The sequence below is a fragment of the Sciurus vulgaris genome (genome assembly GCF_902686455.1).
Source record: "Sciurus vulgaris genome assembly, chromosome: 5".
Classification (NCBI taxonomy): Eukaryota; Metazoa; Chordata; class Mammalia; order Rodentia; family Sciuridae; genus Sciurus; species Sciurus vulgaris.
In genome coordinates, this window is record NC_136465.1 from 113,688,992 (window position 1) to 113,711,461 (window position 22,470).

At 37.0% G+C, this 22,470-nt stretch overlaps 1 protein-coding gene across 6 annotated transcripts in view; it reads right to left on the minus strand.

The window, feature by feature from the left end:
* Positions 1 to 22,470, minus strand: part of TFCP2 (transcription factor CP2) — a 66,630-nt gene that overhangs the window by 28,649 nt on the left and 15,511 nt on the right. For all 6 annotated transcript variants that reach the window (XR_013763812.1, XR_013763813.1, XM_079139797.1 and 3 more), the window contains exons 2-8: positions 7,921 to 8,072; positions 7,292 to 7,368; positions 5,884 to 5,989; positions 3,285 to 3,391; positions 1,895 to 2,047; positions 724 to 834; positions 304 to 392 (exon numbers count right to left, since the gene is read on the minus strand). Coding sequence is in view for 4 of the 6 variants with exons in the window: in XM_079139797.1 (XP_078995923.1) it covers positions 304 to 392; positions 724 to 834; positions 1,895 to 2,047; positions 3,285 to 3,391; positions 5,884 to 5,989; positions 7,292 to 7,368; positions 7,921 to 8,072 (795 nt within the window). In the remaining 2 variants the exon portion in view is untranslated. The remainder of the gene's footprint in view (positions 1 to 303; positions 393 to 723; positions 835 to 1,894; positions 2,048 to 3,284; positions 3,392 to 5,883; positions 5,990 to 7,291; positions 7,369 to 7,920; positions 8,073 to 22,470) is intronic.

The following is a 22,470-nucleotide window of genomic DNA, read 5'->3' on the forward strand; positions in this document are numbered from 1 at the left end:
CTTAGTGATAGAGCACACCTGGATTCACTCCCAGAAAATCAGTATCAAAATCACTAAAAGTTGACCATAAATGCTCTAATAGGCTAAAGCTATTTCAAGAATGAGGGGACACAGGGGAGGGTAAGGGCTATATAAAACTTATAATTTCTTTTGAAGATAATCCAAACCTCCGTTAATGTAAAATGTCATTAAGAATGACCAAACGGAACTACTTATTGATTTGGAAAGATCTTGTTTATAGAAACATAATGAAAGAATACATATTTAGTGCAAACACAAGTCAATTTCATTTCCCAGACTTACCCTTCCCCAAGAGAAAAACTGCTATGGGAACTGTTGAAGCCAGGTGATGGGGAATTATTGACATATGTGATCTCAGGCCAAGGAGAACACTAAAAACAAAGGACAACTTAATAATGAAAAAGTACACTTAATTCTAGTGTTCCACTAAAATATTATTACTTGAATAGAGCATCTTGATTAGTAATTCCTCAGAGGTCTCCATAAGCAAAAACAAAATATACGCTCAGAAGTAAATTTAGACAGGCTAGAAGTGATAGATTTTTCTTTAAAGAGTAAAAATCAAGGGGACCACAGGTACAGCTCAGTGGTAGAGCACTTGCCTAGCACACACAAAGGCCTGGGTTCGAGTCACAGAACTACTCATATACAAAAGAGTGAAAATTATGGGCTGAAATTGTCACCAAAATAAATCCTTTTTACCTCTGTGAGTATGGTTGTCTCATAGGAAGGTTGGTATTTCTCCTTTTCATGAGGTGTTCTTTTCTCCATTTTCTCTCTATCTGTTTTTTGCTTTCTATCTGCACCTTTGGGCTGAAATGAGAAATGTTCTGTTTTAACCTCAAGTACTCCACCCTATAACCCAACAATATAACTTTTTTTTTTGGCAATGGAGATTGAACCCAGGCCTTGTGTGTGTCAGGTAAGACCTCTACCACTGAGCTACATCCCCAACACTTTTAATTTTTTATTTTGAAACAGGGTCTCGCTCAATTGCCCGGGATGGCCTTGAACTTGTAATCATCTTGCCTCAGCTTTCCAAATAGCTGGATTACAGATGTGTACCACCATACCTGGCCAATAATATTAACTTAAAAAAACTTAAATATTCACATCTGAAACAAACATGTATGTAAAACAACGTATGATGAGATGCATCACCCCATCTAAATCTGAAAACAGGAAATTTAAATGTTTGATACAATTGGAAAATAAGACAGATGGAAAGATCTCTAGGGCACATAGTGAACTGAAAAAAAATCAAGTCTCTAAATGATTTATATAGTATAATTCCATTTATGTTTCAAAGAAAGATAAATATGTGAATACCTATGCATGCATGTATATAAAAGCATAGAAGGGAAGAAGTGTACATACCATGTTATGTCAGTGGCTATCTCTGGGGAGAAGTTGGGAAATCAGGATAAGAGTGATTAAGGGAAATTTCAGTGTTGTGCTCTGAATACTTTTATATTAATGAGTCACTTGCATTAAGAACATATTTACCATGTAATAAAAAGACCAAAATAAAGAAAGAAGACCAAGTATGAATAAAATCAAATTAGTCAACAGTACACAATTTTTGTGAGCTTTAAAAAAGCTTATAACTTCAACAGGCTTTAAGAGTTTTTAATGAGAATTCTTTTTTCTTTCTTTTTTGTTTGCAGATAGTCCCCTTTTCCCAGTTCTCATTATTCCATGCCAATCCTCACATAAATTAACATGCATCTCAGAAGTTATTTCATGACTAACTTAGACTGAGTCTGCACAGTTTTTGCAAAATGACAAGTTGACTTTCTAACTTAGTAACTAATGTTAAAATAGAAAGATAAGAAAAAAAGTGTCCAAGGGCCAGCCCACTGCCCAGAAATACCTTGAAAACTTTGATCTGGCAACTGGCTGAGTGTAAGTGCTCAGTATATTCCCCGTTCTCATTCTCCTTGAAGGTATCAATTTGTACTCGGAATGGCACCCCCTTTTCTCCTCCATGTTTCCTCATTGTGAACTCTGTGCTAATACAGTGTACCTGAAAAGAATACAATATCGAGGCTTCAGTAGTACTAGCTAGCCAAACCAGTCAACAATATTTTTTGAGTAACTATGAACAGCAAAACCTTTAACAGACATTTATGAACACCTACAAGACTTTTCCTCCCTTTTTGATTCTGAAGAACATAGTCTAATGTAGGAATTGGGAAAAATGTAAGTGATTTACAAATGCAAACAAAGTAGATATACAGATCTCATGCTATCAAAAGCTACTGTGAGGAACTAAATTTATAAACTGCTTCACATGAAAGAGAAAATTATTTATGTTAGTGATGTTTCATCTTTAAGGTAACTTTAGAAAGAGGAGGCAAACTTCGTGCTGTGAAAATAGCAAATATGAAAGCTCACAGTAATAGGTGGAAAAGATTTGCTTGGTTACTGCCTAAAGTCTAAAACTGGTGAATCTTAACAATGGAATCTTGTCTGATTGACCACTTACTAGCTTGGGTAAATTAGTTAATTTTGGAGCTTCAGTTGTAGCTCAGAGGTAGAGTGCTTGCCTATCATGTGTGAGGCCCTTGTTTCAATTCTCAGCACCACATAAAAATAAATAAATAAAATAAAAGGTATTGTGTCCATCGACACTAAATTTTTTTTTAATTTAAAAAATTAAATTACTTAATCCTTATAAACCTCAAAGACTACTCTTACTCCACAGGATTATCGATTCTTAAAGTTATGCCTACAAACTCTTCATTTACCACAGTAACTATTTCAAGATTAAAGAACTTAATAAACTAGTAGGTAGCTATCATTAAAATAAAGATTTTTGAGGAATCTACCCAAAGGATAAATCAGATATGCAAATTCAATTTTAAGTATACTGATGTTCAAAATATCCTTATGGATAACAGGGAGAATCAGGATAATTTATGCTAAATGACTCAGGTAAGTTAATGGTACAACCAAAGAATGATATATTATGCAGCCATTAGCAGGAATTTTAGGAAAATACAAATAATAAATTTGGGTAATTAGAAGGGCAGTTAAAAAACTCCTCAGTGCTTAGGCACATATTGAGCAATTTGTACATGACAGGTTAAAATCCTGAAAAGAATTCAAATTTAGGGACGTGGAAATGTGCTCAGTAGTGAGGTCCTGGGTCGAAACCCAAGCTCCAAAAATTTTCATATTTAACATATCTTATCCATTAAGAAACAAACTGGTAGTAAGAGATGCTCTTCATAACTGGGACTACATCTGCAAGGCCTTACCTGAATAAACACAGATGTCCTCTTTGCAGGGTCCCACAGGAACTCCACTGTATTTAATTGTGTTGGATTAGCCCTAGGATCGATTATACCCACAGACATTGGGATATCTAAGAAACAAAATAGTAATCACCGAAGGGTTATGAGGGCTCCTTGTTTTGAGATGGAGTCTTGCTGTGTTGCTCAGGCTGGTTTCAAACTCCTGGGTACAAGGGATCTTCCTGTTTTAGCCTCCCAGGTAGCTGGAACAAGAGTCATGTGCCATCACGCCCAAGGCTACTCAGTGTTATGTAAGAAAGCACTGATTCTTACATCACTCATCCCTAGTTAGTAAAATTTTGGGGGTATCAAATCCATAATCTCTTTATTGCTAATGTAAAAGGTTTGATTAATGTTAAAATTGGGGGCAGGGGTATAACTCAGTGGTCAAGCATTTGCCTAGCACGCACAAGGCCCTGAGTTCGATTCCCAGCACTGAAGAAAAGTTAAAACTGACCAAAGTACTCTCCTTTCTTTAACAAGTCTTTAAAATAAAGCAGTTTTCTTTTAATTTGCTAAAATTCCATTTAAAGGTAGGTTAGGTCTACATACCAGCTCTATTATCACAAAAATTGTAATTTATGATGTGTTTTATGTCTTAAGATTTGTGTTACTGCTACAAGCACATTGAGAGGATTACTATAGACAGGTGCAGTAGTGCCTGTACAAAGGCAGAAAGCATTATATCACAGACAGAAGCAGGAAGAATTTAACAAAGATTGATGCTGACTAACCAAGTCATCAAGTAATCCTGTAACATAGTGACAAATACACTCAAGAGGGAAGCAAAAGTTAATGGCTTTTAGTAGAAACTTGCTTTGTATTCTACATGGTGGATATTCAAATATCATTCCTTGACTTTTCCTATTAATATTCAAACTAGAGAGATAAGACTAAGGTGATATTACTTATTATTAACCCCATGCTATAACTGAACTCCTATTTTGGTGTCAATGATTTGAACAAGAAACAATTAAATAGATTCCACTTCACATTATTAGTTGTGTTAGATTCATCCTAAGGTCAATTTATCATACAAATCTCAGCTATCTGTATGAGAACCACTGATTTCTCAGGTAAAATTAGTAGTTCTTAAGCTTGCTTAACAACTATGTCTACCAATAGGAAATTTTAACTAATTGCTGGGAACAGTGATGCATGCCTATAATCCCAGCAACTCAGGAGGCTGAGGCAAGAGGACTGCAAGTTCAAGGCCAGCCTCAGCAACTTAGAAAGAACCTGTCTCAAAATAAAAAATTAAAAAGGGCTGAGTGTGTAGCTCAGTGGTAGAGTGCCCCAATATTCAATCCCCAGTAGTACCCCACCACACACAAAGATATACAAATGGCCAGTAAGCATATGAAGAGATGTTCAACATCATTAATCATTAGGGAAAATTTAATCAAAATCACAACGAGGTATCACTTTATACCCATTAGGATAGCTATTATTAAAAAAAAAAAAATGATAGGCTGGGATTGTACCTCAGTGGTACAGGCTTGCCTGACATGTGGCCCTGGATTTGATTCCTACACATACACACACACACACACACACACACACACACACACACACACACACACACAAGAAATTGGAACCTTTGAGTACTATTGGTGGGAATGTAAAATGTGCAGCCATTCTGGAAAACAGTCCTTCCTCAAATGAAAATTCTGTGATCCAGCAATCCCACTTCTGGGTATATACCCCAAGAAATGAAAACAGAGACTCAAACAAATATTTGTACATGTGTCCACAGCAGCATTATTCACAACAGCCAAAACGTGTTCATCAACAGATAGATGAATGATGAATGCATAAACAAAATGCAGTATATACATATAATGGAATATTACTTAGACTTAAAAAAAGAAATCTTACATGTGTGAGGCCCTGAATTTGATCCCCAATACCACACACACACATAGACACATAAGCCCCCCACAAAAAAAGGAAAAAAAGAAATTCTAACATGCTGTGATATGGAGAAAACATATTATGCTAAGTAAAAGAATTCAGTTACAAAAGGACAAATATTTTATGATCTTATTTACATGAGGTAACTAGAGTAGTCCATTCACAGAGACAAAAAGCAGAATAGCAGACACCAGGGACTGGGAAGGAGAGGGGTGATTATTGTTTAGTGAGCACAGAATTTCAGTTTTGCAAGATGAAAAATGTCCTAGAGATGAATGGTGGTGACAGGCACAATAAAGTAAATGTACTTAATACTGAACTGTACAGCAAAAAATAACTAAAAAGATAAATTTTATGTTATACATTATAACATTGCATGTTATCATATTTTCCCACAAATATGATAAAACAAAACCAAACCACCCTGACGTAATGGATGCAATTGCTACAGAAGTGAAATGTTTACACTTCCAACTTTAATTTTGGTATCATCATACAAATAATTTTTTATGTTTAGTAAAGAACCACTTCAAGGCTCATGCTAATTGAGCCTCTGAAGCATATAAATCAATGTAAATGTCAAGTAAAGAAAACAACTCTCAGTCCATCGTTAAAGGCATTTCCTGAGCAATAGATTCTCCTAACTCACCTATATCAAGAATTCTATCTCCAGGTCGGTTCCAGCGCCATCCTTCCAACTGCTGATGTTCAGTGTATTGTAGCCTTCTGTCATGGAACACTACACGGAATATACTCTAAAAGGAACAACAAAACAGGGTATCCTGAAAATCAGTGCTGACAAAGGACAACTAGCTGAATCATTGCTAATTGGTTTATAGACAAAATCTAAAATTTTCTTAAGACTATTTCCCTCTAAAACCTGTGCCAAATACCAAGCTCTATGTCAGGATAAATATTACAATTTCTTACAAATAATCTTTACAGTTAATTGTTAGGACTCCTAAGTGAAGCATTTCTGTACACTTCTACTCTTATACTATGTAATATCTGGCTCAGCTCTTCAGGAATATATGAGAAACTCATCATATTCCCTGCTGCTAACCTGCCATATAACCTGAGAACACTGAGGACTGGTACAGTCCATTTCCAAAACTTTTCTTTTGTTACACTTCCCTTGTGGAGGTGCCTGTTAATCCCTCCCACCACTTTTTACAGCTGCTGATAAAACTCCATTGTCCCAAAGGTGTTATGATTTCTCAAAATCCTTACTGTCAGTCTAGACAAAAAGAACTACTAATCATAAACAGTAATTTCTGTTTTCCTTGCTACAAGACCAAGTATCAAGTATCCAAAGAGCCACTGAAACTTATCTAAAGATCACAAGGAGGAGCCAGGAGAGGTAGTGCAGGCCTGTAATCCCAGTAATTTAGGAGGCTAAAGCAGGAGGATCACAAGTTTGAGACCAGTTATCACAATTTAGCAAGACCCTGTGTACCTTAGTGGTAAAGTACCTCTGGGTTCAATCCCTAGCACAACAATAATAACAACAACAACAAAATCTCAAGGAGGTTACTTTACTCCACCCAAAAGAACTTCACTGAGCCAGGAAACTACCCTGGACATGGGCTAGTAAGCCTTCTGCATCTCTGAAAAACAAAAACAAAAACAAAAACATGTGAGGATGAGGGCTTAGCAGAGCATGGTGGCACATGCCTACAATCCCAGCTGCTCAGGAGGCTGAGGCAGGAGGATCGTGAGTTCAAAGTCAGACTCAACAATTCAGTGAGGCACTAAGCAACTCAGAGAGATCCTGTCTCTAAATAAAATACAAAAAAAGGTCGGGGATGTGGCTCAGTGGTTAAGTACCCGGGTTCTTTTTTCTTTCTTTTTTTTTTTTTTTAAAGAAGAGGGGGGTTTAATCTGACTCCAAAGAAAAAATACATTAGCTTCCCACTCTACCAGTCAATTGTGACAGATAAGAGATACCATTAAGCTCTTTATGGAAGCAAAAGAATATTAGGCCAGAAAAAGAAAAAATCAAAAAGGGTCAATAAAAGCATATTGTACAGAAGAATGATTTACTCCTTTTCTTTTACCTTCACCAACTTGCCATTAATTTCTGGGAGTTCTCCAAGTTTCCTATTGTCTAGCATTCGGATTTCATAAGATTGTCCTAGAAGAAAAAATAATTGCATACTGTACTTGTCACAATAAACTTATTTAGATTCAGAAAGGGTAAAATTCAGTTGGCTAAATACACAGGTAACATAAGTATTAGTCTAAAGCTTTAATAGATTCTAGGCACTGTGCTAAGTACTTTCACATATTATTTCATATAATTTATAGAACTTTCTAAGGCATTATCAATCCCACTTTTACAGATATAGAAATTGAACCTAGAAGAGTTTAAGCAACTCGTCAAGGCCACATAACTGGCAAATAGTAGAGTTGGATAGGATAATATTTCTCAGACAGTAACCAGTGGGGGACATGGGTTAGAACATGGATTAGAAAGAGGGAGCTGGGAACTGAAAACGGACATGTAGAAAAAAGGAGCCAGTCATATACATCAAAGGTGACATTAAAACGCAAATCTCTTAAACAAAGCTTCAAAACTGACAGGCCCCTCTAGAAATATCTAACTTTTACATTAAAAGTATGCCCAGTAAAATAACATGTATCCAGCAGGTCTGCAATAATATGAATGGTTGAGGAAGCATCAAACCTTGGTTGAGATAGGTCAGAGTTTCATCATGAAGCTTCACTGCTGGAGAGGTGGCAGCACAAAGCACATATTGAAAAGGTAGAATTTCATTCTCATTATCAGGAGGCAAATTTGACTCTTCTTGCTTAAAAATGGGCAATGCGAGGACATCACTAAAACAAAAAAAAATGATACATTATGTCAGACAATGAGGCAAAAGCAGATTTACTGTTCAAAAAATTTAACTGATTTGCTTTGGAAAGTCATAAATATTCCTCACTTTGGTACTGTTTCATCCAAACCATTCGATTCAGATTACTTGCTATGATAGTCCCTTGACCACAACAATGTAAGTGATGACAGATATTTGCTGCTAAAACTACTTAGGTGTCCAAAGACAGAATTTCTAGAAATCACAGGGGTTCATAAGGACTCTGAAAAGTATATGCAGAATTCCAAAGTGTAAATCTAGGACATTCAGGGATGTGCTTTAAATATGCTTTTAGTATGTCCCTAAAGGTTTTGAGCTGGAAGCTTGGTCCTCAGTGTGGAAATGCTGAGGTAGTAGAACCTTTAAGGAGAGGCCTACTGGAAGGTAACTAGGTAATGGGGCGCCACCTTCAGAAGGGATGAATGCAGGTCTCTTGGATCAGTACCTGAGAGAATGGGTTGTTATAAGGGTGCTTGCATCTCCTTACTAAATGCATTTCTCACCGGGCATAGTTGCACACACCTGTAATTTCAGTACTTTGGAGGTCAAGGCTAAAGGTTCGCTTGAACCCAGGAGTTCAGGGCAGGCCTGGGCAATACAGAGAAACTGTCTCTCAAAAAACAACAGTAAAAACCAAATGCATTTCTATCACTCTCACACATGCTCCACATGATGCCATCTGCCAAGTGGCCCTCACCAAAGCCAAACAGATGCAGAACCATGCTCTTGAATCTCCAGAACTGTGTGCTAAATAAACCTCATTTCTTTATTCTTTACCCCACACTATGTATTGCGTTAAAGCAACACAAAATGGACTAATATACTCGGTAATGTATTTGCTCTCAGAAAGGCAACTATAGTAACTTTATAACACATGAGCTGATCTACTATACAGACTAAAATAATTTTTAGAATTCCTTAGAAGCCACATAAAAAGAGCAAATCAGGCTGGGGATATAGCTCAGTTGGTAGAGTGCTTGCCTTGCAAGCACAAGGTCCTGGGTTCAGTCCCCAGCATCACAAAAACAAAACAATAAAAAGAGCAAATCAATTACTAGTATATATTTCAAGGTGATATAACTTTATGTAGAATGAAACTAATATTAAGATGTCCCTACTAGCTATCTCCACCAAGAAAATACTTCTTCTGTCAGGTTATCTAATCTTGCAAACAAAAGATATACCAAAGAAATTCAATGAATTCTAGTAAGCTAGGCATTCTGAGGTACTGGGATATGAGTACTGGACTAGGTCAGAAGCCATAAATTTCAGTCCCTGAAAACTTAGGCAAATCATAAGCAGGCTTCCTTGAATCTTCATTCCTTCATCTACAAAGCGAGAACTGCACTTTATGTCAAGAACAAACAGAGCTGTGTGCTAAATAAACCTTTTTGCTTTATTCCAGGCAAAAAACACTTTTGACAGAAAGTTGACCCCTTTGGGTGTAGCTCAGTGGTAGACCGCTCACCTAGAAAGTAGACTATGTTTGTGAATCTTTTTTTGGGGGGGCTGGGGGGCAGTACTAAAGACCAAGACACATGAATCTTTTTTCCTTTTTCTTTACTTTTACTTTTTTTTTTTTTTTTTTTTTTTTTTTTTGGTGCCAGGGATTGAGAACAGGGGTGCTTAACCACTGAGCCACATCTCCAACCCTTTTTATATTCTGTTTTGAGGCAGGGTCTGGCACTGTTGCTTATGGCCTCGCTAAGTTGCGGGGATGACTTTGAATTCAAGATCCTCCTGCCCTCACCTCCCAAGTTGCTGGGGTTACAGGTGTGTGCCACTGGGCCTGGCATGAATCTTAAAGACAACATTATGAATTCTTTCTGGAAAACAAAACAAGCAGCCCATGTTCTGATTACTGGCCTAATGCACACAGGCATGATTGTACAAATTTTATGGCATGACGCTCAAAAAGGGAAGGAAGAGCAAAAAAAAAATTTCTTTCTGCTGATGTCTAAATAGCAAGGATATATGTTATTAGTTTCTAGTTGCTAAAATAATAACAATAATAATATTGCAAAGACCAAAAACACAAAAGGTGTTTTTCTCTTCCTTAGGCCTGAACATGTGTGTGTTTTGCTCATGCAGGTAGAGTTAAGAGTGGAGAAGGTGGGGAATCCTTCTTTCTATCCATATTAATTTGTCAGGTAAATAATTGTTCCCCGGAAAATATGTAAAAGTACAGAAGCATGGAGTTTTCCAGATCTCTGTCCCAGTTCTACCTCTAAAAATCAGGAAGTTCCCATGAGAAATGGTATAGAAAATAAAGCAAAACACCACAAATCTGAAGAAACACTGTGCTAGTCTTTGGGAGACTTTATTGACATTATTCTCAAATACCTTACCTCTAATCATTCCTTGAAAGATTACTGAAAATTGCCAGAAGTCAAGGGAAACAGGATTTTGCAAAAGAAACAGCTCAACCCTGAATATATGGTTTTGTTTTGTTTTGGTTTTGGTTTTCATCTCAAATGTTACTGGCAAGCAATGTTAACATATAGCAACAGTTGCGAGTCTCTACATCATGGGAAATTACACCAAGTCCTCTATGACTAAACAAAGGCTGTCACTTGGGGCTAAAATTCTTTTCTTAAATATTCTATTCTAAGATAGGGTCTCACTAACTTGCCAAGGCTGGTCTCAAACTTGCTATCTTTCTGCCTCAGCCTCCTGAGTACCTGGGATTATAGGCCTGAGCCACTGTTCCCCAGTTAGGGCTGAAATATTAAAACTGATTCTAAAAGTTACTCCTAAAATTAACTCAAAAACATTAAAGTCAAATAAAATATGTAAGACTATATTTCCTCATCAAAGATTTTAAGAATCTATAAGCCCCCAAGTATATTTTAATTATTCATGTTCTTGTTATATTGTATTTCTTTTACTCTATTGTGGGTGCAAATAAATAACAGTTCCTCATTCCTAGAGACAGAGCCTAAAGATAGCTAGTAAATACAGTTCTAGGTCCTTGCTTATTCCTAAACAAAAATACATTCAACAAGAATCAATTCTGAAAATACAAAAGTCTGCTCTTTAGAGGTTAATCAGGAAAATTCCCCTAGGTAAGACTCTAAGTAGTTGCTGCCATTGTATAACTTAGTATTTTATTATATTCTCTGATTGCTTCATATATTTAATCCATTTCAATGAGGTATAAGCTATTTGAAGGGATTTCTCTTTTATGTGCTGAGCAAATATTGTTGATATGATTTATACTTTATTTTCCCAACAATACTCAGTGCCACATACATTGTGATCATTTTGAAATTCTTGGCAACTAACCTATCTCTTCTGATCAAATAGAAAATTAAAAAGATAAGTTGAGTATATGTTAAAAAAATGTGTACTCCTAGGTGAAAATCCACATCTGAGAGTGAAGGCATAGCAGAAAGCATTTTAGTGGATGTAAAAGAGGAACAGAAGCAATATTAGAAGTGAGTTTTCCTATATGTAACTAGGATCCCATGAAGAGTCACTATTGCCTAGTTAATAAGGCAGCCCCTGAATGGTCTCAATGAATTCATAACTATGGTTTAACTTTCTGCCTTCAGGCCTACCAGCTGCTAAGATGCTCTCCTCCAGAAAGAGCCTGGGAAAGGGAAAGGGAGAGGACAGGCAGTAGACAGCATCTAAGTAAGCAGAAACTAACTTGGGACGATAAGATGTCATGAACTTCAACTTCCCTATATATAAACTTCATTTAATCTCCAAAATGATGAAAATAAAGTATTTGAAACAAAACATTAGTTCCTTTGTTGGCTACTGCATGAAATGGCAAGAACTGAAGAGACTACTCTGAGGTAAGCCTCAAAAGAAAAAAAAATCCAGTAAGTTATTGATAGTAACAACTTTAAAGAAGAGTGGTATTAGGTAAAAATTATAGTAGGCCACTGTTTTGGACTAAGCTCCTTTACTAAGCCCCAACAGTCTAAGCTAAAAATTAAAATGGAGTCACTTACGCTATGGTTTCCTGTCAGAAGTTAAAACTAAGCTCTTTATCTTTCCTTCTGAGAAATCAGTATTATAGGAATAACAGACAAATTTCCCAAACAGGCCAGTTTCAATTGGCATAATAATGAAAGTCCCTCTGCCTTAGTTCTTTCACAGAAAAAGATAAGCTGATAGTAATGTACCCTGATAGTAACCAGTTATTTTCCTATCGTTTTGCCTCCCTTCCTGTTGCTGCCTTACCAATCTGCTTTAGTTTGTTTCTGCTTTCTTCAGCTTTTTTCTGCCTAGAAAACCAGCCTCCTCTGCTCAGTTCATCTGAGAACACTTATTCTACCTTATGGAATTAAGTATTTCCTGATTCTACAATCAAAACTGAAGCCAATAAAGATCTTTAAAGCCAAGTGCAGAGGCATGTACCTGGAGCCCTAGCTAACTAGAAGCCTAGGGCAGGAGGGTGCTTGAGCCCAGGAGTTTGGGGCTAGCTTGGGCAACATAGTGAAAGCACCTCTTTCAAGAAAATAAATAAGTAAAGGATCTTTAAACAAATTGTTGTAATTTTGTTTGACAAAGAAAAGCGGACTAATTTCCTGAAATTTATGGGAAGGATATAAGGCTAGATCAAGGAGGAAATCTGGTAAGGCGTATGGTCAGAGTTTAAACATGAAGCCAGTGAGATTTCCCAACTACCTAACAAAGGCAAAAATTAGCTTATCTTCTTGGCAAAAATCCTGTTACAAATAGTGATAAAAGATTTCTACTACCGAAAAATCTCATTCAACTAAAAATCAACATATATGGCATTAAAATTTTGCCTTGCTCTATCACAGGAAAGTAGAAGAAATGTGTGGAATTATAATTCTGAACTTAATTTGAATAAGAAGAAACTATCAGGGAAAAAAAGTGGTGGAAGCCTCAAAAGAAAGTAACCAGGTCCAACAAGCAGGGAAACAATGGGGCATGGCTATTTGTGGTCCCTGGACCCTTAGAGAACAGGATTCAAACAGCTTAAGAGATAGAAACCCAGCCCAAGGTCTGAGATAATAAAAGGGAAAAAGACAAGATCAAAGTTCTAAAAAAATGAAATTCTGGCACTCTCACACTATGAGATAGAAGGAAAACAGAAGGGAGGTAAAGAGACAGCTTACCAATCAAGTCAGAATTAGATAAATGTGTATTGTGTGTGTGTGTGTGTGTGTGTATGTGTGTGTGTGTGTGTGTAAAACAACTTTTAAAAAAGAAATGGTATAGCCAGGTGCAGTGGTGCACACCAGGAGGCTGAGGCAGGAGGATCACAGGTTTAAAGACGGCCTCAGAAACTTAGCAAGGCCCCAGGAAACTTAGAGAGACCCTGTCTCAAAATAAAAAGAAAAAGAAAATAAAAAGAGCTGCGAATGTGGCTCATCGGGTTAAGTGCCCCTGGGTTCCATTCCTGGTACCAAGAAAAAAAAAAAAGAAGGGAAAGGAAGGAAGGAAGGAAAAGAAAGAGAAATGGTATATAATATATGAAGATTGAGTTGAAGCCCAAAATGTGCTGAGACTTGCAAAAAAGAAAAGGTAGAACAGGCCGATTCTTGGATATAATTATAATTAACATGAACGATAATTAGAAGTTACAGCTTAATTTGTTTTTCTTCCTTTTTGTCAAGAAAAATAATCTTGAGAGTACAAAGAACAAATATAAGTCAATTAATGACCAAAATAAATAAGAAGCATGTCAAAGAATGCCTGTATGTTTAAACGAATGAAAATCTTCTGGATGAATCAATCATACACCAGAAGAGTTAAAGAACTCGGCGCAGATAAGATCCATGAGTGACATTCTGTAAACTCAGACAAACCTCATGATTCTAATGAAGTCAAATATCACATAAGCTTTTTCAGTTTCTTCTTTTCATTTTTTGTACTGGGGATTGAATCCAGGGATGCTTTACCACTGAGCTATATCTCCACCCATTTTACTTTTTATTTTGAGACAGGGTCTTATTTGCTGAGGGTCTCATTGCCTCAGCCTCCAGAGCAGATACAATCACAGACACATGCCACCATGTCTGACAAAAATGTGTAGTTGAATAGTTGCTGAATTATTCCTATTTAACTGTAACAGAACAAATACTGAACAAAGGTGTGGGGAGAAATTAAATAAAATCTAATCAGGTACAGTGGAGCATGCCTGTTACCCCAGCTACTCTAGAAGCTGAGATATGAAGATTCCAAGTTAGAGACCAGACTAGCCTAGGCAATTTGGGGAGACCCTGTCTCAAAATTAAAAATGAAAAGGTAAAAAGGACTGGGGATGTAGTTCAGTGGTAAACTGCCCCTGGGTTTAATCCCCAGGACCAAATAAATCAATAAAATATAGACAATTCAAATGTAGCTTTATTTTTATATACCACAAAACTGCATGAGATTTCATGACTAGATTGTTACATGTTCCTTTGAGAGCTAATCTCCAAAAATGCCCTCTGGTGACCTTAAACTCTTTCCAATACCCTTTCAGGGCTGAGGGTGTAACTCAATGGTGGAGAGCTTGCTTGCATGCTCAAGGTCCTGGCTTCCATTCCCTCACTGCAATAACAACAAAGAAAAAAACATACCCTTTTATAGCTGCTTTTTCATACTGATCTGGGCTGGTGAATTGCTTTAACAGAATGTGGAAAAATAACTGTGCTAGTCCTGGCCTAGGGACTAATCTTTGCAGATTATAAGCAATCTTTGCACTTCTGCACTTATGGGAACCCTGAATTGCCAGGTAACAAATCTGGCTACTCTGCTGGAGCATCTATACAAAGCCGTTAAGTAAAAAGAGAGAGAGACCCTGAGATTACACGGAAAGAGAGGGGTCCAGCCAACCCAGTGTGAGCCCAGGACTAGACCCGTGAGTGCTCCATCTTGGATGCTCCAGCCTAGGGTCCCAGATGACTGCAGCTTTATGAAGCAGAACTGTACAGTCAACTCACAGATTCACGAGAAGTCACAAATTGTTGTTAAGCCATTAAGTTTTGAGGGTAGTTTATTACACAGTAAGATAGCAGAACAGTCTCCAATTCCAAAGTTTCTGAAGAATTCTTTGCTCTAAAACAAAACAGTGGTGGTGTATGAAGGATGATACTAAGTCAACCTTACTTAGAGGGGGATGGGGCTGGGGCTCAGTGGCAGAGCGCTTGCATAGCATGTGTGAGGCACTGGGTTTGATCCTTAATGCCTCATACAAAAATAAATAAAATAAAGGCATGCTGTCCATCTACAACTGCAAAAAAATTAAAAAAAAAAAAAAACAGGAAAAAAAAGTACATTCCAAAAGTATAGGAAAAACATACAGCAAAGCATATAACCATCTCAGAATACAGTGTGACAACTTAGCTTTACCTATATTACGTTTTCTTTTTTAAATTTAATTTTATTTTTTTTGCAGTACTGTGGTTTGAACCCAGGAGTGTTCTATATCCTCAGCCCTTTTTATCATATTTTGAGACAGAGTCTCACTAAATTGTCCAGGATGCCCATGAACTTGCAATCCTCCTGCCTCAGCCTTCAGTTGCTGGGATAACAGGTATGCATCACTGCGTCCATTTCTTATATTACCTTTTAAAAGAACAAGTCAATGCTATAAAACCTTGGACTACATTGCCAATAAATACTTATTTTCATTCTTTAGGTAAAGAAACTATTAAAGAATTTGAATACGGCAAGATCCAAATAAATAAGCAACTGAGTAAAAAACAAAAATGTATGTAAGACAGAAAAAAAGAAGAAACAAATGTGAATAATTATCAATTTGGTCCCATTAAGGGAATGACAAGACAATCACCTCTTGCCCTCCAACATCTCATGCTGTAGTTTTGTAGTTTTCAAGCCTCCTTGAAAAGTCATTTGCTAAGCTATTTTATATTAGGACTTAGTACATACATACAAGTCTGTGGGTGCACAGACCTGAAGTAAGTTTCACAAAGCAATACTAATTAATTTTGGCAGGAGTGAAGAGAGGAGTGGGGGGGAGAAGAGGGAGGGTGGGGAGAGAAAATAACCAGGGATATTATCTACTTAAATTGATAATTAAATACAAAAACTCATACATACTTATAAAGATAGTACTCAATAGAAAAGTGACTCTCAAGGGAAGGGGGTTGGGAATAGGAAAGAAAGTAGAATGAATGGGACATAACTTTCCTATGTTTACATATGAATACATGACCAGTGAAACTCCACATCAAGTACATCCACGAGAATGGGAAATTATACTCCATGTATGTATGACATGTCAAAATACATTCTACTGTCATGTATAACTAAAAAGAATAAAAAAAGTTTTTTAAAAAAGTGACTCTCAGCTGGGCATGGTGGTGCAAGCCTGTAATCCCAGCAGCTCAGGAGGCTGAGGCAGGAGGATCACAAATTCAAAGTCAGGCTCAGCAACAGCAAGGCATTAAGCAACTCTGTGGATTCTGTCTCTAAATAAAATACAAAATAGGGTTGGGAATGTGGCTCAGTGGTTGAGTGCCCCCGAGTTTAATCCCTGGTACAAAAAATAGAAGGAACTCTCTTCCTCACACTCAGATAACAACTCTTCATTACAAAGCAAGAAAGAATGCTGCTAAATTTACCATCAACCAAATTTGTACTAAAAACCATCTTAAGGGTTTGGGGTTATAGCTCAGTGGTACAGTGCTTGCCTCCCACTTGTGAGGTACTGGGTTCGGTCCCCAGCACCATATAAAAATAAATAAATAAAGGTATTATGTCCATCTACAACTGAAAATATTAAAAAAAAAAACAACTTAAAAATTGTCATCCAAATCCTGCTTTATAATAAGACAGAAAATATTTGAAAATAAATGTTTTCAAGTCATCTTCTGCTGTATTTGTATATGACATTACTAAATTCAAAGTCAGGTGTGTATAGAAGACATAAATTTCAGTGGCTTTCAATCTTGGCTGTACATTAGTGTCACCTGGGGAGCTTTTAAAAATCCCTTCCAGGCCATATCCCATGTCAATCAAATTAGAATGCAGGGAAGGGGTTGGTGAGCTTAACTACTTAGTGCCATCTTAACAAGCCAAGGTAATGGGTTTGATCTCTGTCATCTAGGAAGACCACCTTTTTATACCAAGACCTGATTTTACAGAGGTCCCCAGTGAGTCTTTTGAAACACCACAAGGGGTGAGGGAGTTTGTTCCAGCCTATGTATATCCATCACCACTACTGAGGTGCACTTAGCTTGACACTGGATCAATACATATCTTCAAAACTTATTTTTAAAAAACAATTCCATAAATAGTCTTTGAGCACCTACTATGCTCTGGGTCCTATTTTAGGTGGCTGAAATACAGCAAAAACAAATTGAAGGTTCCCTTACAAAGCCTGGCATCATTGTCAATCAAATTTCTCTTTCAACAACAAATCACACTAAGTTATTCTGCCAATACCTATTGTTTTCTTTCTTACTAGTCACTCTCTTTATGGTTCTACTAAGATTCAAGGATGCATAAATGAACTATTTAGAAATATATAGTAAAAATGATGTAACTCAAAAGGGTCTAATAAGTTTCTAGTGGGTGTTTTATACAACTCTGCCCTGAGTAGTTTAACTATATCCCCTCCAACTTAAAGCCTGGAAAATGGACTGTTGAGTTTGATGCCAAAACATTGTGAGAAGTAGATAAAAACTATACCATAGCTGAATTTTATGCTGTCCTGACAGAGATGCTGGTCATCTGACAGTCTTTCTTTGGGAATACTGTTTCTGGAAATATTTTCTATATCTCAAACTGGGATTAATGTTATTAAACACTTTCAGAAGAGCTTCAAGAGCTTCATTCTGCTTCCTCAGAGAGTTATCCGATCAGTTGACATCAGTTATGAGATACCAGATGTATATTCACTATGAACATCTCAAAGTTTATCAAAAAACAAAACTGATCATTTTTCCTTCCCAAGTCTTTGAGTCCCCCACATTTTTACCCTGCTGAATTATCTGCCAATTACCACTTCTATAAGCAAAGTCACTAAAAACTTATAATTTGAATCCATATGCTACACTTAACTTTGGAAGCTGAAAAGTATCTGACTAGTGTCAGATATTTCTGGAGAAGGGTTGGGGATGTGGCTCAGTGGTAGGGTCCTTGCCCAGCATGTGCATGTTCCTCGATTCAATACCCAGTACTACAAAAACAAATTTACTTCTGGTGAGCTTATAAGACATTAAGAAGCTTAATAAAAGAAATTCAAATTAGCAAAGCCCTACCTCAGGAAATGTACCAGATATAGGCTTCCTTTATCAGTTTTTTTCCATACATTATAGGATTAGCTCTCACCGGTCTACCAATCTCATTAAATCACCACTAATTGAAAATATCACCTGTGGCATCATTAGTACCAGGTTCTTTCATTAAGTTTATTTTAAAAAGGCAATTTACAACAATATTCATGGGCTATATATTCAAGTGAATGACATTCTTGGTCCTTAATAATGGTTAGCCTCAAAACAACTTCTTCCTCCTCCTCCTCCTCCTCTTCCTCCTTCTTCTGTACTGAGGATTGAATCCAGAGGTGCTTTACCACTGAGCCACACCCCTATTCCTTTTTTGTGTTTTTTAGAGACAGGGTCCCTAAGTTGCTGAGGCTGGCTTTGAACTTCCAATATTTCCACCTCAGGATTACAGGTGTGTGCCAAATTTTTTAGGTCTAAAAATATCTTCCAGTGTTTGTCAGGTAGAACTTCAAAGGGAAAAAGAGAGGGAAATACAGTGAGAAATAGGATTGAAAAGACAATTTTACAAGCACTTACACACCTTGTTATGTTTAAAGTAGCAAAAAAACAAGAAAATTTTAACCAAGTTTTATCATTCAATGCCTGGCATAAAACAGCACCTGTGTGAAATAATCCCGAGGGAAAATATGGTGATAACTAGAACTAGACTTAAAGGATTTGAATTTTGGCTTCACCAGGATTGGTCAAGTTACTGAATCTCTCTGTGCTTCTCTTTAAAATGGAGGTAACAGGGCTGGGGATATAGCTCAGTTGGTAGAAAGCTTGCCTTGCAAGCACAAGGCCCTGGGTTCAATCCCCAGCACTGCACACAAAAAAATAAATAAGTAAAAATAAATAAATAAAATAAAATGGTGGTAACCTCATGAAGTTGTCACCTCTTAGAAAACAAATCTAAGATAGGGAGATTAGCTGAAGGCTAATGCAACAGTCTAGGTAAGAAATAAGAGAATCTGAACCAGTAATGAAAGTACAGATACAAAGGAGACAAATCCAGGAAATATTCAGAAAAAGTCAATGCCAAAGTTCCCATGCTCTAGATATTTCTAAAGGTGTGGCATTCTATACACGAATGGAATGAGAGGATCAATTAACTATCAGCTAACTAATTATACTAAAATTGAACCTGGAAAAAGATGCAAAGTTTTTGCAATGGCTGATCCCCCTGCCCGAAAGGCTGAATTTCTGGACTTCTGCATGGTTCTTGTTCATCATTTAGGTCTGTACTAAAGTGTTACCTCTGCAGAGACCTACACTGATCACTCTACCTAAAGAAGATCCCATGTATTTTTATCGTGACAGTTTTTGCAAATTTTTCTTTTCTGTTTAGTAGTCTCTTCCATTTTCCCCCATAAGAATGCAAGATGCATTCTTGCAAAGATATTGTCTTGTCACCCTAGCAACAACAAGGTCTGTTGGGGTGGGTGTGCATAGTTCAGTAGGAGAACACTTGCCTTGTGAGAGGCCCTGGGTGTTTAATCCCCAGCACCAAAAAACAAAAATAAAATTAAAAAAAAAAACCCTCAACTCTGGGGTAGTAGGTACTCATAAAACATGGCTTTAAAAAATGACTAAAATAATAATAAAATGCCTGTTAGGCAATCTGCATCTTTATATATAAGCTACTCAGCAAATCTGTTTGGGTTACAAATATGGATGAATAGTCAAGAAAATGCTGTTGTCATTTATTATCAAATCTGTATTGAATACTTGGCTGTCCTCAACCCCTGTGAAGAGCTCCCAAGTATTTTCCTGTTACTTGCAACTGCCTCTCCCCATAGTGTAAATCTTACATATGCCTAAGAATCTTCCTCTACCACCTGTGATTCATTCCTGGAACCATAGCAGGTCTACCTGTAGTACACCATGGAAACTGGTGATTATGGTCACCAATGACTTCCACATAGTCAAACTCTATGGTCACTTCTTAGGGTTCATCTTATTTTTGCTTTGAAGTGCATTCAACACAGCTAGCTCCTAAGTTCACCTGTCTCCTCCATGGACTGAATACTCTAATTTTCTTTTTTTCTTTTTTTCTTTTTTAGTTGTAGATGGACACAATACCTCTATTTTATTTTTTTATTTTGATGTGGTGCGGAGGATCAAACCCAGTGCCTCATGCATGCTACACAAGTGCTCAGCCACTGAGCTAATATTCCAGCACCCTCTTTCCTTTCTTTTCTCTCTCTATAGCTTTTTCAACTCCCTTGTGTCAGCCCCTTCTCCTCCACAAAACCTCAGGACTTGATTTTGGCTATTTTATTCTATACTCCCAAGTGATCTCATTAATTCTCACACATTTAAGTGCCACTTTATTCTCATGACTCTCAAATGTGTCTACTAGGTAGATTTCTGTATTGTATAGAATTCTAAATTTACCTATGTAAGTACCTACTTTTTTTTTTTTTTTAAATGTCTCTCAGGAACATCAAATGGACCAGGTCCAATACAGATCTCTTGATCTTTCTCCACACATGCCCAGCCTACCTCCCTTCTCAGTAAAAGACAACAGATGTCCATCAAAATGCTCCAACTAGCCGGGAGCAGAGGCACATGCTTGTAATCCCAGTGGTTTAGGAGGCTGAGCAGAAGGATCGTGAGTTCAGAGACAGCCTCAGCAACAGTGAGATGCTAAGCATCTCAGTGAGACCCTGTCTCTAAATAAAATACAAAATAGGGGGGCTGGGGTTGTAGCTCAGTGGTAGAGCACTTGCCTAGCATGTGTGAGACACTGGGTTCAATTCTCAGCACCACATATAAACAAAGAGGTCCATTGACAACTAAAACAATTTTTTAAAATAATACAAAATTGGGCTGCTGCTGTGGCTCAGTGGTTAAGTGACCCTGAGTTCAATCCCTGGTACCTACCCCCTGCCCAAAAAAGCTCCAACTAGAATTTTTGGAGACATCCTAGATTGATCCTTTTTTCTTGTTCTCATGTACATTAGCAAGTTCTAAGAATTTTTATCTACAAATATGTATCCTAGGTTCACCTTTTCTTCAATAAAGAATAAAACTTAAGCGGTTCTGGAGTTGGACTACTGGAATTTAAACCATAGTAATAACTGTTAGCTAGCAGTTATTTTATGTCTGAGATGGTCCTGATTATTTTACATGTATTATTTAATCTTCATAACAACTTGATAAGTATTTTTACTATAACCTCTATTTTAAAGAGAAGCTCAGAAAGATTGCCAATCCTGGCAAAGCCAAAAAAACCCTTAGGTTTAATTCCAGTTATCACCATGCACAACTACCTCTTTAAAAAACAAACTAGAGATAGGGAGATTGGCTGCAACAGTCTAGGTAAGAAATAATGAGATTTGAACTAGCAATGAAAGTACAGATACAAAAGAAACAGATTCAAGAAATATTCAGATAATGTCAGGCATGGTAACATACATGTAACACCAGTGAATCAGAAAGCTGAGGTAGAAGCATCGTAAGTTAGAGGCCAGCTTTGAAATTTAGCAAGACCCTGTCTCAAAAAATAAAACAGACTGGGTAGCTCAGTGTTAAAGCACTACTGGGTTCAATCCCCACTACCAAAAAGAAAAGAAAAGAAAAAAAAAAAAAAATTAAGGTAACACCTAGTTATATCACATTCAAGGATTAAAAAGATGAATATAATAAAGGTGTCAATTTTTCCCAAATTGATTCAATATATAGATTTAATTCCAATCAATATCCCAACAGACTCAACTTGACAAGTTGATTCTAAAATCCCTATCAAAGAGCAGAGCCATAAATAATTAAAGAATTTCTGAAAGAAGAACAAGATGGTGATATACCCTGCTAGATATCAAGAATTACTTAAAGTTTTAGTAATTAGGACAGCGTGAAGCCAAGTACAGAGATAAGTACCTATAGGCCAAGCTACTGAGGAGGCTGAGGCAGGAGGATTGCTTCATACCAGAAGTTTGGGGTCAGTCTGGGTTAACAGGAAGACCTTGTCCCTTAAAAAAAAAAAAAAGGTGGGGAGGGCAGCAAGCCACTGACATGGTTATTCAAATTAACCTAAAGAAGAGAATGCAAAGCATATAAACAGATCCTACACGTAGAAATCTGACTAAGAACCTGGTATAGTTGATCAGTGAGGAAAGATGAACTTTTCAATAATAAATTTTCCATTTTTTATAT